This window comes from Mytilus galloprovincialis, chromosome 13 (genome assembly GCF_965363235.1).
Source record: "Mytilus galloprovincialis chromosome 13, xbMytGall1.hap1.1, whole genome shotgun sequence".
NCBI lineage: Eukaryota > Metazoa > Mollusca > Bivalvia > Mytilida > Mytilidae > Mytilus > Mytilus galloprovincialis.
The window spans coordinates 4,855,078-4,872,334 of record NC_134850.1 but is presented as its reverse complement, the minus strand read 5'-3'; the positions used below and the strand labels follow the sequence as shown (position 1 = coordinate 4,872,334).

Here is a 17,257-nt window from a genome sequence, read left to right as displayed (position 1 = left end):
TTTATAGCTGACTATGTGGTATGGGCTTTGCTCATTGTTGAAGGCCGTACGGTGACCTATAGTTAATGTCTGTGTCATTTTGGTCTTTTGTGGATAGTTGTCTCATTGGCAATCATACCACATCTTCTTTTTTATATGTATATATAATTATATATCATATACCTTTAATGAGCCCCGGACAAATGTTTAAGTAAGTTAAATTAACAGTGAATTCGTATCCAGTCGTCCTGGTGTAGGAGTTTGAATCGTTGTTTGATATGTTAAAGGTCTTGAGTTCGAATCCCATCATAGACACTGGATTTTTTTCTACATAAATTTTGAAAATTAGTCTTTAAAATTCGTATAAAAATTTCTAAGTTTTATTGTTGATTAGGCATTACCGCCAATTAAAATGTTACACAACGAAGGAAATCATGCAAAACAAAGAAACTTAAGCTAGGGTGATCTGGTAGGGATGATCACCCCTGGTAGAACAAAGGAGCTGGAATATAATCAGGGGTGCTTTGATTAAAGGATCACTTTAACTTATCACAATCTTACTACATGAAATAAATTGTTCTTGGTATTTCAGTGCTATTTCAAAAACATTCTTAGTGCGAATCGAGAAAACTGTTTCTAATGTGATGAGTATTGTTTTTTATTACTAACTTGGATCATTCGGCAATCCTCGGTAAAATCTGCAACGAGAGATGAGGGTACGGAATCGGCCGAGTTGAGACGAATGTAACTCCGGTGTGGGTATTTTTTTGTGCTGGATTATGTTGTTTTATGTAATGTATCTGTTTTAATTCAGTAGTTAGTGAACACTTCGGTTTTATCATGTATATGTATAGATTATAACATGGCCTTTTCCATATTGGCCCTGGTATCATCCTGAGACTCCCATATCGGCCTTGAGGCCTTAGCCGAGGGCCAATATGGGTCGAGGGATGATACCAGGGCCAATATTGAAAAGACATGTTATAATCTATTTATCACATATCTAAGTTCTGCAGAATAGAGACACAAAGTTCAATTATTACAATTTAATGAAACATAACAGGTAAAATTTTTAATTTTGTATCACAAAAGTGTCGTTAAGGACGCAATGACGTGACGTCATTTGGAATCAGGGCACAATATCAATATCGTCTTTTTTGCCCCGGGCAATTTTGAGGTTATTGCATATGCAAAACCCAACGTATTCGTAACAAATATGTGATAAACTATTATATAGTCATTTTAAAATATACTGTTTGCATAAGTATAGAATCGAATTCACAACAGTGTGGCTGTGGACATTGATTGGCGCACTTTAATATCCCATCGACTGGGACAGATTAGGTGAACGTTCGTCTATAACGCCCATTGCTCACGCCTAATAAAATAATTCGAAATACTAATTAGGAATTTGTGTTTTGATTTATATTGAATAATTAAACGTCCTTTACTTGTGTTTTTGTTATGTTTTGACAATCACTTTTCATAATATGATATCGCATGTTCTTTCAGAAAAAAGAATGACTTACTGGCTTTAAAAGTTGCAATGCATGTGTTGATCGATCATCTTTTAAGGACGTCAAAGCGATTTAACAATTTTCGCGATTGTCGAATTATGTCATCTTTTAACGTTAATCTGGTCTAAAAGTTTATTTTAGAACGAATGCATAATCCACTTTCAAAACGGTTGTGCAAATACAAAATGTATATAGACAAAATATACTTCTGCCCTGTCTTTTTCGTTCTTGAAAGTTATTGGATAGTAAGAAAGCTATTTGGATTAAGCCATGTGAAATTTGCATGCATTTACGTTATTGCATTGGTAAAATGTATCATTTGGTGTATATAGGAAACTTAAACTGTTCTGCTATAATGCTTCTATACTTGTGAAAACACTTGGCAACAGAAACGCATTCATCTTATTTATACAAATCGACCAAATTTACATAGAAATGCATTTTGTGATCGCAAATAAAATATGTCCCGGACCATATGAGTATTTGGACCATACGCTTATGGTCATGGCGCGTATACTCATATGGTCCGACGATACGCGTATGGTTGGACCATATGAGTATAAGCGTATGGTCATGACCATACGCGTATGGTCCAAATACTCATATGGTCCGGAACACATACATGATACTCTGTGCGTTGTAGGTCGTCTATTCATTTTTTTTTCTTTTGTTGATTTATTTGACGTCTTTCTATGAGTGATTATTTGTTAATGACTTTAAACTTACTTGCAAATAATTTAAAACCAAGACTTGAATTATAAAAATGTCCAAACAAACCATGATTTTTTTTAAACATACATCCATTGAAGAGGGGGTGGGCAAGGGTTTTAACTGTTATGCTGTTATGGGGTAATTCAATTCTTTGTTATCTGTTATTCTGAAAATATATTAGCTGTTATAATCTTATTCCTTGTTAGCTGTTATAGGACTATTATTTTTATTGTTATCTGTTATTGTGAGATTGTATTTGCTGTTAACTGTTATTGAAAATTGGAATGTTAGCATTTTGACAGCCAATCGTAAGTAGAAATTGAAGAAAATTGAACATTGTGACTTGGATGAAGAGTTGTCTCTTTGGCTCTCATATCACATCTTATATCTATTGGGGTCTTTCCACTGGTGATATGGCGGTCATGTATTTGCAGAAGGATTCCAGTAACATACATCACATGAACATATTAAAAACAGTCGGGTCTAGGACCATTTCAGTCTACATTATTATTATTCTTGTAATGAATTCCATTGTCTGTGAACATGTTTTTAGATGTATAATTTTGTACAAATTATAGTTTGTATTTTGACTTTGTATCCATTTTTCTTACAAACTACATTTGTATATATTGTTTTTTGACTTTTACACATTTTTTGCACAAATTATAATTTGTAAAAATAACAATTTGTACAAAATTTGACTAAAATTCACTTATAACTTTTACAATAACTTATCGTATGGATTTTGTTATAACAAAGCATTGGTACACCGTATAAAATTATAATTCAATGAACACATAATAAACATGATGTTGTACTGTTACACCACTGTCCAAGGTTAGGGGAGGGTCTCCTTTTATACTTATTTACAAAATACAAAAATTGTTATTTATCATTTGTTTGAGTATGTGAGTGAAATATTGCCTTTGGTAATTACACAACATCTTTTTAGCATTCACATTTAGAAGTGCTACTCCCCCTCCTTGTATTTACATGAAAGAGAACCCTGACTATAGTTTTGTTAAAAGCTTCACTTAGTGAAAGTTGAAGCTCAGAAACTGCTTCTGCAAATAAAGACATGTCTTTAACAGTTTCAATTTAATTTCTCCACAAAATATCCATTTAAGAATCCAACAGCCTATCCAATGCGGTACCCACATTCTCCATATTCAATCATTTCACATAATATGCATGATTGTTGTTTCATTTGGTTTCATCCAAATTGTCAATCGGGCCAATTTCTATTATGCTATCAGAATAGTCACTTTCTATTATATTATCATAATTAACTGTATGCATGTATCAATTACATTTCCTCTGGTAATTTTTGTTTTTTATAACTAAGGTTTATCATGTGGTCATTAAATAAAAATTCTATAGTGTGCAGCAATTCTATGACAAAATCCATACGAGATTAATCGCTTTTGAGAAAAAAAATGTTCAAAGTAATATAAGGTGACATTGGCTTCATTTTCTTGAAAAATAAAAAAAAAGAAAACCACAAAAAAGTATCTATCAAATGCCCTTGATTTTTAAATATTCCTTAAACAAAAACAGAAACTAGTGATTTTGTTCAGTTTTAAGTGAATTTAAGTAGAATTGTACAAATGGTAATTTAGTATATGGATTTTTTGTAAAAATTACAATTTGCATTTTTACAAATTACAATTGTACAAAGTAAACATACAAATTATAATTTATACATTTTTTTGGGGTACAAATCATAATTTGTATAAAATAAAAACTTGTACACAATATTTATAAAAGGTGTTCCTGTTAAGGTCGTATATGGTCGTATGGACCTAGGCCTATCCTCATCCTAGCCATATGTTTTACTTTTTTGCGATATTAAGAATTGTTCAAATTTGAATTTAACATATAAATGGGGATAATGTTCCTTTTACCCCCATGCGTACATGTATATTTAATTCAAATCAATTATTAAAATAACTAAAAGGAAAACATATGACCAAGGATACCTGATGAAGATAATAACTAAAAGGAATATATATGCCTCTGTTAAGGTGGTATGGGAGTCTAAAATAAAAATGATAGAATTTGTTCATACTTTGCCAAAATGTTGTATCTATTGATACATGTTGAAAAATATAATAAAAATGATAGGTCACCGCGCATTTTCTCAAGCTACAGGACGGGACAAAATGACACATTTTGTATGGATTATACAGGAAAAAACACAATTTTGTGATTAGAAATTAAACAACATGATAGAATTGTTAAATACTTCAGGAAAAGATAGCTTTCAGACACTGCTTTGAGAATATCAAAAGAAAAGATAGGGTCACCGTACGTTTTTTCCGGCTAAAATACAAAATAGGAAAATTCCATACAGGATCCTTCAGAAAATGCACTTTTTTAGAGTTACCTCCCCTTAAAATGCCAATTTAAAATAAAAATAAAAACAACCAAAAATAATTAACATTTGCAAAAATATCAATATTTAGAAGTTATATACTTATAAATTGGTACTTTTAAATGAAAATGTACATTAAACATCTGCATTCCTGCATCAAATTTTGCTAACTTGATGGAAAATCTGGACCTTTGATTCTCTGTTTTTTACAATCCAAGATGGAGGAAGACACCCATACCACCTTAAGGCCTAGATAGGCCCATACAACCAGTTATATAATAAAATCTACTGTATTGGTCCTGGACCGGACTGATTTTAAGATTTTATTTACTGTTATTGTCCCTTTTCAATTCCTTGTTATCTGTTTTAAGCTATATCAATTTACTGTTTTGCTGTTATTGGAACCCTCTTGCCCCCCTCATCGAAAAAGGCTGGGGGGGGGGGGGGGGGTTAGGATGAAATTTGAAAAAAGGCAGGACAGGATTTTGAGTAAAAAAAAGGCAGGATGAGTAACTTGGCAAAAAAAAAAAGGCAGGATGACAGTTGTTGTAAAAAAGTCAGGATAAGCTAAGAAAAAAAAGGCAGGACCGAATACACTGAAAAATAAAAAGGCAGGACAGAGATTACAAATAAAAAAAAGGCAGGACACAATTTTTCATCCTAGCCACCCCCCCCCCCCCCCCCCCCCCCCCCATAAAAATCAAATGGTAGCTCCCTTAAATGATCACAACGTAAACGTTTGTGTTCTCTTAATCAATAAGATAGTTTGTGAAATAACGCGGGTCCCCATTAACTTAAAAGTGTTGGTGGGTTTTTTTTTACAATGAATACATTTTTGTTTAATTTTTATCATTTATTGATATCAGCTCTGACCATTATTATTCTTAAAAGTGAAACTGTTGTAAGTGATGGTATGAAAATTATCTAAAACTAGTTTCATTTTATGTATTAAAATGTGTAACAAGTGATTATTTAAATCCCCACTTGAAGGCCTCCGAAAGATTGAGTGAGCATAAAATCATCGCCAACGGCAAACAAGTTATAGATAAATTTTTCAGTATAATTACTAACAAACGTGTTTCCGTCGACCACACTGATTCTAAATTATACTAAATAATAATGATGTTCTTTATATCGCAGGCAGAAAACCCTAGCCGTATTGGGCAGCACAGCTTTTTTGAACGTTTGGTCCTCAGTGCTGTTAAACTTTGTACTTGTTTCGGCTTTCAAACTTTTTTCATCTGAGCGTCACTGTTTAGTCTTGTGTAGACGAAACACACGTCTGGCGTATTAAATTTTAAACCTGTTGCCTTTTGTTAGCTATTATTTGTGTGTTTCTCTGTCCTTTATGTTCTCCTATTTATTTCTATTGTAGTCCTATCATGTTATGTTGCCATTTCAATGTTATATTTAGCATTACCATTAAAGCAGGAGGTTTGGCATACCAGAAAACCAGGTTCAACCCCCCATTTGTTTCTTCTAAAAATGTCCTGTACCAAGTAAGGAAAATGGCCATTGTTACATTATAGTTCGTTTCTGTGTATGTTACATTTCAATGTTGTGTTTCTGTTGTTTCGTTGTTCTCCTCTTATATTTGATGCGTTTCCCTAAGTTTTAGTTTGAGCCCGGATTTGTTTTTTTCTCAATCGATTTATGAGTTTCGAACAGGGGTATACTACTGTTTGCTTTATTTATCGATTGAATTGTTTTACATTTTGTCAAATGGAGCTTTTCGTAACTGACTATACTGTATGGGTTTCAGGTGATTGGTGAAATACGCTAAATCTGTGAATGTTGGAGAGTTGTCACATTAACACTAGAAATATACCACCTTAAAATTGAGAACGGAAATGGGGAAGGGTGTAAATAAAAATCCAACCAAAGAACAGAAAGCAGCAAAAGGCCACAAATGGGTCTTCAACACAGTGAGAAAATTCAGAAGCCGAAGGAGTGCTTCAACTGGCCCTCTTCCAAGGAAATCATGATCGGAAATACTAGCCCGGGGATATTGTATCAATTGGGAGATATATATTCCGTATGCAAGCGCTGCTAGAGTGTTGCTATATAGAAATGGAAAGTTCACAATTGCGGAGCTGAAATCATTTTTTTTGTCGTAAAGTTTTATTTTCAACGGACCCTTAACTGTTTCTGTAGTATCCTTTATCTCTAGTTCGATGGGATAGATGCGTTCAACATAGTCACCAAATTTTTAATTATTTAGTGAGAGAACATCATTTATTTAGCGGAGAGTAAAGTTAAAAGATATTGCTTACTTCTCATTTGTCTTCCTTAGAAGTTCCTGTATGAGGTTAGCCTCATATTGATATTCAGCCTCTATTCGGTATTTGGAAAATCAAGAATCAGATTGTCATCTTCTTGACCAAGTTTAAATGAATAATCTGAAAACATCAATATTTACTTACTTTTTTATTTTCGGTAAATTCCCTCCTTCTGAACATCCAATATTCCTCTAAAGACAATATGCAATTGACAAAACTAACATTTACAACTTTGAAAGAGCCAATTAAATTAAAAATGTAAACTTCATCATGCACTCATTTCAATTTATCACAGTCAACATTATCAAAGCTTTTGTTGCTCAAATGTATGATATTCAGATCATGATAAAAAATAAATGAGTGATATTTTCTACTTTCGTTTCACGTACAATATTGCAATTAATAAACTTCATAGTTCATTGTAGTTATAAGTTTACAATTATAAAAATACCATAATTTGCTATTATGAAATCAAGATCGATTCATATATTAAATTGAAGCTGACCAAAAGCTGAAGTTTGAAAACAACAATTAAATCAAAACAGGTAAAATTCAAGTACATTGGCGTTTATGTGTGAAAAACAAACCGACATTATAGGTTAAATATCGAAAATAGGGGTATAGCAGTACACATTGTGTTATATGTTGCTCTTTGTAAATACAGCTGTTTCTCAAACCACGGCTCTTTTGGGGAGATTTATTATATTCATAGATATGTTAATTTGTTAACGTACTGGTCCTATATATGATATCTGTGTTTCATCTCATAAAGACATCACTTGGGAATGTATAGAAAAACATAGAGGTAAGGGTAGTATAGAATACTATATAAGTTTAAGTTCTTCATAGTTTAGGTCATATAAATGTTGAAAATATGCCGCAGCCCTATTATGACCTTTGAATAAAATAGTAGTGCATATAAACTTTCCGTTTTGGGATATTATTTTGCACGAAACATCATAGGAAAAGTGTGACAATTTAGCTGCAAAGGGAGATCCTATAGGAAATTGCATTGTCTATATTTACAAAATTGCAACCTATAATCTTCATCTATATAAACAAATAATTATATCAACATAGAAAAACAAAATGGCATTTGACAAAGCACATATAGAAATAAGGGAGACAAGAATACACAAAATGAACACAACACAACAACAAATGGCGGGATACATAAGTACAGTGCCACGACAAAAGGATATTATTAAAATGGAATAAGCAGTTAATGTTAATCATTTAAAAAAAAATTAACCACATAACACGTTATCAAAATAAAAATAAACGAAGACAGTACCTATAATCTATTGATAAAACATTGAGTTAAAATTCTAGTCAATTATAAAAACCCAAACCATAGCTAACACTTTTACTTAATCATAAAAAAAAATGTATTGTCATTCTCTGACATATACTAAACACTTTGATTCATGTAATCAGAGTTAAATCATACTAAGTGCATGTCAGTTTTCGTGAACTTCAATATGACCAAGCACCTTAACTTAATCCTAGTAAAATCATTTAAAACCGATTGGGAATCTAATTATGATGATGAACTATAAGTGTACCAGTTTCGTATAATTTAACACATTATATCTATAAGGGTTCATTTACACTGTTATCATAATTTGGCTCCGCATTGATACTTAGTAAAATTTCTTCATAACCACGTCTTCTACAGCATATTTTGTTCCGTAACAGTTGTCGAGTTCTTTTATCAGCAATGCAAAATAAAAGAAACGTAAAAAATGGCTTCGAACTGTCGCCAAAACTTTCTAGATGCAATAGCGCAAAATCTATGCCAGCGTAAGGTTTATCGTTTGAAGAATTTCCTGACACACATAAAAAGAAGCGCACTGTCCCCCATATCCTGAGAAGATATCCGATCAACCACAAGTAAAGGTAGTTTTCATCTTCAGCTCTCAGTCGAAGAGATACGTCGTTAAATCGGCGTTGATTGATTCTTTTTTTCTAAAACATAAAGTTAAAAGTAGTTTTATTTAAAAAAAAATATATACTTTTTTTTAAAAGAAAGATAAAGTATTCACTCAATTGTTGTTTTTTTTTTGGGAGGAGGACGATAAAGGTCTCTAAACGGATTTGATTCCAGCTAGAATCAGAACATAATGGTGTTTTAAGCGGCAACAGCGATTATGCCAAGTCATATTTTGATTAAATTATATTGAAATATAACATACATGTTTGTACAATGTTGTAGGTAACAATGAAATCATGGTCATCTTATAGTCATTGCACAGTCGCGCAAGTGAGCTTCACTACCGCTCCGTGTTGAAAAAATTCGACAAACCTATTGAACTAAGGAATACAATGGGCTGATTTATCACACAAAAGCATTTGAATGGCAGGTTCATACATGTAATCAGCACATTTCGTGACAATTTGATAATTTCGGTAAATATTTAGTGCCCACATGTAGGTGTTGCATCCGACATTTTTAATTGTTTAACATTTTGTTCGTTTGTTTATGTTTAAAAAGTTTGAAAAATTCGCATGTATAAGATTCAATAAATTCAGTGATGTAAATTGGACACTGAATTTGAAAGAAATAATTTAACAGTCGTCACACAGTTCTGAAATGGACACCAGATGCCAAGATGAATATGAAATTTTGTGTCACCACAAGGATGGCTCTAAACTTGGTTAATAGCTAAAGTAAGTATGATGTCAACAGAAGGGCACTTGATGTTACCATAGCCACACACACGATGGCCTTTGGAAGAGTAAAATAGACATAGGAGAACAAACGTCGGCATCACAAAAGGCAAAATGAACACATGAATTCAACGCTAATATTTAACCTCCGTTAAGCCTTTCGGCAATCTTTTGACATGCCAACGATTTGCTAATGCTTACGAAGTTTGTGCTGGAGCCTGGAAAACTGAGAAACCTAACCGACGGTCACATAATGGCTTTTTTTTTGCGATCAGATCAGATTTTGAGCATAGCCTTTATCCTTTGTCTATCTGGTATCAATTTCGAGACAGTGTAATGACACAATTATTAACAGGTACACTTACCCCCCCCCCCCCCCCAATAAAAGTTTGATAATAAATTATTTAAAATAGGTTTACAGCGAATTTCGAGCGGGGATACAGTCATTTTGAAAGGGAGGTTGCAACCACCATGAAATGTTCACATTATTAGAAGAAAAAAAACAGGAACAACCCCTGGAGCTGTCAATAAGTTAATTGTATTTTATGCATACCTGACGCCACATGTATCCTTTCAGATATAAAAACATTATACATGTCACAAAATACGAAACTAACTCCCACCCTATACCAGAAATAATCATCCACGTTATCTGATCGCTTTTTGACATGAACCTGACAAAATAATAATTAAAGTAACATAAAAAAGGTATGTACTCAAAGGGACAATATCCATTGTCAGAAAAATGAAATAAAATTGGCATGTACATGACACCGTTTCCATGGCAACGACCTCTGAATATACCATATTTGTGTATATTCTCAGAAGAAGAATATAAGGATAAAAATCAACAAAAAAGAGTAAATGCATTTGTTGGAAATTGATTTATTGGTAGTATTCACATGTCAATGGCATCAGCATTCAGTAAATAACAAAAAAATATGAGATTACACAAACTTGTTCAAATAAGATATTCCAGAATTTCCAAATTTAATAAATTTTCACTGATTTTTTAACAACCATGGCCTATATATATGACATAAAATATAATTTGCAATAATTAATCTTCTTTTTTTTTGTTATCATCTTATAGCCTTTACAGTAAGCTAAATTATTACAGAAAAAAAAGTATGGGTACATGATTTCGAAAAAAAGTTACAATAACAGGAAAAATAAAACTTTACCTTCTCAAATTATGATAAGCTTGTCCACCTTATAATGGTGCAGTAGACAGTACATAATAAAAGTATAAAATGATTTTACCTTTAAAATGTGGTTACTTTGCCCTAAAGATAAATTTTGTAAACCTAAAATTTCAACTCAAGCCAAAAGATGGCAGGAAAATTTTGACTGGTTATATAGTAGAAATTTGGAGGGAAAATTTTCCCGTACTTTTCACTATTTTATCTTTTAAAAATTTTTAAGAAAGTTTATGTCCAAGTTATTGGGAACAAAATATTCTATTTTTATCTTTGTCCAAAGAAATAATTTTAAATCTGAATATTCAAACATTTCCTTATGTGTGTATAATTCTGCTTTACTTGATGTATGAATTTTGTTTTTGCTATTTTCTGAAGACAGAAAAAAATTATATGTTAGGCAAGAAAGATCCAGCAGGACCTTTCTTGGTATTTGCCTAAGATGTAGATACCCCCCCCCCCCTTTAACTATATAAATAGGAATGAGACAGAGTATATCCCCCTTTTACAAATATAACATTGGTTATTTTCCCTTTACACTTTTGGTCTGCAATCATATTCTTTTATGTACAACCTAAGTAGTGTACAGTAGATTTGTAAAGTTTAGTGATACATTCAATTACCCTATGTCAAGCTAAAAATGAACATAAAAAGTACCCTTATTACCCATATGATTGGCTAATTTTCTGCCTTTAAGGGGTCATTATTTTAGGACACAGCCCTTACTCAATTACAATTTCTTTTTCATCTAAATGTTGATAAATCGTGAACAAATCTATCATAAGTTTGGTTATCTTCCCTGTACACTTTTGATCTGCAATCGTATTCTTTTATGTACAGCATAAGTAGGGTACAGTAGATTTGTAAAGTTTAAAAAAAAGTACCCTTTACCTATATGATAGGATATATTTTTCTGCCTTTAAGTGGTCATTATTTTACGACACAGCCCTTACTCAAATTACAATTTCTTTTTTTCATCTACATTTTGATATATAGTAAAAAAAAAATCAACTACAAATAAAATCAAGCTTAGTAGTCTATTTTGTCAATAAAACTATATCTACATGTGTATTATAATTCATTCCTCCAAGTCATTCCGATAGGTTGATGTTGCCTGAATAATTTTTTTTGACTTTGTAACACGAGCTTTTGATGGATGTCCACATAATTCTGTAAATAGATTCTCTATTCCTTGTTGTCTGTCTCTTTTATGTGCCAGTTTAAGATGGCTTAGACCTAATCCACTGCTAGCAATTTTCGTAGCCATACAGTTTGTTATAGTTTTGCTATTTGTTAGAGGTCTCAGTGTTGTAAGCAAACCTTTTGTACAGTTTCTGTGTTGATACAACTGCATTACAGATTCATTAGTGCCAGAGAATTTGGATTTCAATACAAGACTAGGTGATATTTTCTCAAATAAGCGACGTAGAGCCACAACATCTTCCATTGAATCATGAGCACTATACAGTTCACCAAATAAAGCGTTATAAATTTTTGGCTGTGAATATGATGGTTGATTTGGTATACACTCTTTGAAAAGAGGAAGTGTGTCAATAAATCCTTTCACTGATGACATAAAGTTATTAAGTAGACCATTTTTTTCAAGTGCATTAATTAATATTGGAACATCAAAAATTTTGGAGTTATGCCCAACAAGTACAGTGTTATGAATTTCTTTCAGAAAGAGAATAAAAGCTTTTAAGGCATTAGAAATTCCAATACTCTGAACTTCTCTATCCTCTTGGTACATTTTTCCATTTTGAAACTTCAAACCAGTCACTTCTGAGGCTTGTGGTAATATAGGTCTAGCTGGTTTTATGTATCTGTTGAATGTTGTGTTTTGACTGTTGACAGCAGACAACTGTATTATGTGAGAATCTCTGCCTGAAATAAAAACAATATAATCTAGAGGTTCAAAGTTACCTGTTAGACAAATTACATTTAGTATTAGTTACCACCTTGTTCAAAATATTGTCATAAGTTCAGAAGCATCAAATGTCAGTAACAGCAACCCAAGTTAGATTGGAAGCTGACCATCTATCCCTGATGCATCTTTATGCAAGGTTGCTTGATCCTACCAAATATAGTCTAAATGCTGATATATGAACTTGAACATTGAATAAAGCAAAAATGTGATGAAGTGAAAAATGTATGTCACAGTTATCTATGTTGATCAGTTGCCCAGCTCTGTTCTTTCCGGCTCCTTCCACATTTTTTACAAGAACTTCTGTTTTGAAAAGTTGGGATGACATTAACTGTATTAGAAGGATCCTTTAAATTTCTATAATTCAAACAATTGTTATCAAATTTAGCTGATGCAAAAAAAATTAAAGAACCTTAGTGAGCACGCTCACATACACCACGTCCCCACATTGTCATTGGAGAAATTAAATAAGTGTAAGGAAAAAAAAATGTATGAGAAAAAATATTGAATAATAATTTCCTGTCAATATGCACATCTACATGCATAGTATATGTCCTTATTATCTACAAAATTTAATGAAATTCTGTTGTGTGATTTCAGAGGAGTTGAGATGACAAACTGTTGCAGAAGTACATTGAAGCAAATAAGTTCAAAGGGGCATAACTCCTAGAAAAAATGAATCATAATTTCCTGTCAATATGCACATCTACATGCATAGTATATGTCCTTATTATCTACAAAATTTAATGAAATTCTGTTGTGTGATTTCAGAGGAGTTGTGATGACAAACTGTTGCAGTAGTACATTAAAGTAAATAAGTTCAAAGGTGCGTAACTCCTAGAAAAAAAATTGAATCACAGTTTCCCGTCGATATGCACAACTACATAGTATTTCCTTATTATCTGAAAAGGTTTCGTGAAATTCTGTTGTGTGGTTTGAGAGCGAGTTGCGATGACAAACAGTTGCAGTAGTACATTAAAGTAAATAAGTTCAAAGGGACGTAACTCCTAGAAAAAAAATTGAATCGCAATTTTCCGTCGATATGCACAATTACATAGTATGTCCTTATCATCTGAAAAGGTTTTGTGAAATTCTGTTGTGTGGTTTGAGAGGAGTTGCAATGACAAGAAACAGGACTGACGGACGGACGGGTTAAAGACATTATACCCTCCGCAACTCGTTGCGTGGGGTATAATTACAAAAACAATGCTTTTATAGATCTCAAATATATATTACATTGGTTTTACCCTAGTCATTTTTGGGTCCTTTATAGCTTGTTGTCCAGTACGAGCAAATGCTCCATGTTGCAGACTTAGATGGAGTGGTGTCACATTGGCATTCAAACCACATCTACTCATATCTATATAATAACATTACATGTATGTTTCATTGTAACCCATTATTTTGATTGGTTAACAATAATCTTGCATCATTTTAAAAGTAACCTTAATTTCAATTCTTGATGACACTGGCTTTCACAATAAAGTGCAAAGGTGAAAAAAAGAAAAAACTGGAAAAAAATCTTCTTTCCATGATCCTTACAAAATAGTATATGTTATTCTTAATGAATGCTTTTTTTTTAATTATATTTTATAGGGTTGTAAAGGCGTTTACTGTGAACACATTTTTAGAATGAAGCAAATCTTTGGTTGTCGTTTGTTTATGTGTTACATATTTGTTTTTCGTTCATTTTTTTACATAAATGAGGCCGTTAGTTTTCTCGTTTGAATTGTTTACATTGTCTTATCGGGGCCTTTTATAGCTGACTGTGCGGTATGGGCTTTCTCATTGTTGAAGGCCGTATGGTGACCTATAGTTGTTAATGTTTGTGTCATTTTGGTCTTTTGTGGATAGTTGTCTCATTGGCAATCATACCACATCTTCTTTTTTAAACTTCAGACAATTCTTTTACACCCCAGTAAATTTACAAAAAGAGGTATTCAATTCTTAGATACTTAAAGCCTTTCTTCATAATGAGTAATCCTTACCAAGTCCTGTTGTTTCAACATCAAAGTATGTCATGCAACTGTCATTCAAGGTCTTTGGTTCCAAAGGAAGATACTCTGGAGTAATAACTGGTGCAGGAATAGACTGAATATCATCCGATATTGCTGCATCAAGAGAACATCCTGTTTGATAGGAGACACCTTCTCTGACTTCTGCAGATGCAAGCTTTTGGTGCCTAAATGAAATAAGATTTATTTCAATTATCAAGAAAAATAGTTACCCAATCTTTTTTTTTTTACCATTTGGGTCTTTATGCTTTAAATATTCAATATTATTTGTCTTGAAAACTACCATTTAAGTTATGAAAATATGAAATCTAATTTCAATAAAAGTTTTTTACTGATTTAATAGAAACCAAACAGCAAATATATATGGTGTTTCAGTATTAATCTATGAGTTACATGATGCTTTTGGAGGTTAATTGCTAGAAGTTGTACTTTTCAAGGGTTATTCCACTTTGAAAAATAAGGTTATTCAATAGATGTGGTTTTGTAAGGTTATCCCACAATGAAAAATATGTTTTTTCAATGGACATTATAATTTTTCTTATACACAGGTAAATAAATGGGTTATATTTTGAAATAAAATATGCATTAATTACATCTTAGCTTTCTTTTCCAGTCGTTTTCTTTTAAATGCTCTTGTAGTTGCCAATGCCCTCTGCTTTGATCGCTGATAATCTCTTAATCTGGCAAGGCGCTGAGTATGGTAACCTGGTGAAAGCCCCAACTTCTTATTAACCTGAAAAATGAAAAATAACAAATAAGACTTCATATTTATATTAACTATTTTTTCTTACAAAAAACAAAATAATAAGTGCTAAGTAAACAGATCTACACTACAAGAGCAATTATTCTTTTGAATGCTGACCTACAAAAACAAGACAGAGGTGTTATGTCAACATTATGTGAAGTTTTCAGATAAGTTCTAATCTTTACAATTTATGCTGCTTCTACATACAAAGATATTTGCCTTGGATGTTTATTTGAATTTGATGAGCCACAGTCAAAGTCACATAACTCTTAAAAAGTTGTTGTAATAAAAAAAGGTTGGGAAATATGCAAATCTGCTATGTCTTCAGACAAATGGGTGGCCACAAGGACACCACAAACACTATATACTGCCCCCTTTTCAAGTAGGGGCTCTAATAAGTATACTGTGGATTCATTTATTTTCGTGGATATCAATTTATGTGGTTTGCTGAAAACTTTCAAATTTGTGGATATTTGATTTCATAGTTTTTCCAATCTCTGTATACATAGCCTATTACAAATATATTATTCATGAACAATTTAAATGGTTCACATGTTCCCTTGAAACCCACGAAAATTAGTATCCCACAAATAATAATGAATCCAATGTAGTAAAACTTACATTAACTAGGTATCTGTGACCTGTGTTCTTCTGGGCAACACTTGCTGCAACTCTGTAATTCAAATTTCCAGAAGAACTGTAAAGAACATGCTTTGGTGCTTTAGCAGAAACCATTCTGTTGAAACTCTCATTAGCTTGAGTACTACCGACAGTTGACAATTTAAGGCTGTTCTTAGCATATCCTTCAAAAACACTTTCCAGAGACTTTTGTAGACCTGAACCTGACAGAGGTTTTCCTTGAGGAAATGATTTGAAAACAGACTTTGGATTGGTGAGAAATTTACACCATCGACTTGAGCAGCATTGGTGATCGCCAAAAGGATGTTTTGAAAGTGCATTGAGATCTTTTGCTATTTGTTCTGGATTACCTTCACCTTGGGCTATTATATAGTTAAAACAACTTTGTAAATATTTGATTATTTTAACTGTTAAAACAGGATGATTTTTCTTGAGAGAGTAAAGACTGTTTCCAAGAATCTTCTTTAAGTGATTTCTATCAGATATCTTTTCAATGCTATTACTGATATTTGCCCGTACTCGTCCTATTGTTGTTGAATCCTCATCTCCAACTAATGCAGCTACTGTACAGCCTTTACTCTGTACATCTTTAACCATTTCTATCACCATATCAGCCTCCATCCCCTTTGAACGACCTTCCCAGTTACGGTAGCATGCATGCTCTCTTGGACTTTCATTTCTGGATTCTGCTCTACTACAAACTCTGCACTCTTTTGATCTTACGGAGTAGTTTATAATTTTTCCCGTCTCTGGACCAATCATGGAACAATGACCTAGTAATTAAAAACAAGTTCTTAAATCAAACTGTTTATGATATGTATTTATTATGGCAAGCCGTTTTACTATTTATTCTAACTTCAAGATATCTTATGTAATCTGGTTTTTATAAGATATCTGAGATATTTTCTTTACTACATATCAAAACATAAGATATTTAAAAAATATTTTTAATCTTATAAATAATCTTTACATACTTAAGTCAAGGTCAGATGGCACCTGACATTTGGACATGTTCACCTTAACTTTTTTCTCAATTGGACACTGAACCATGAACATATGGTCAAGGACAATAGACATGTGACAGAAGGAACTTTCTTAACATAAGGCATCTTAATACAAAGTATGAACATACAGGTCTTCAATCTTTTAAAATATAAAGCTTTTAAGAAGAAAGTTAACACCACCGAAAATGCCAGATCACTATC

At 32.4% G+C, this 17,257-nt stretch overlaps 3 protein-coding genes across 3 annotated transcripts in view; 1 reads left to right on the top strand and 2 right to left on the bottom strand.

Annotated features, from left to right (window-relative positions):
* LOC143056900 (uncharacterized) overlaps nt 1-17,257 on the top strand; it is a 438,790-nt gene that overhangs the window by 78,850 nt on the left and 342,683 nt on the right. The window lies entirely within an intron of this gene.
* LOC143057580 (uncharacterized) lies at nt 7,414-10,198 on the bottom strand. Its single transcript, XM_076230900.1, has 2 exons — nt 10,084-10,198; nt 7,414-8,828 (listed from the first exon to the last, which is right to left on the bottom strand). Exons 1-2 carry the CDS (start codon nt 10,171-10,173, stop codon nt 8,454-8,456), a joined length of 465 nt encoding a protein of 154 aa, XP_076087015.1. The 5' UTR covers nt 10,174-10,198; the 3' UTR covers nt 7,414-8,453.
* On the bottom strand, nt 10,388-17,063 carry LOC143057342 (uncharacterized). The gene is made up of 5 exons (XM_076230644.1): nt 17,027-17,063; nt 16,035-16,825; nt 15,262-15,401; nt 14,642-14,835; nt 10,388-12,613 (listed from the first exon to the last, which is right to left on the bottom strand). The coding sequence occupies exons 1-5, from the start codon at nt 17,061-17,063 to the stop codon at nt 11,808-11,810; spliced, it is 1,968 nt and encodes a 655-aa protein (XP_076086759.1). The 3' UTR covers nt 10,388-11,807.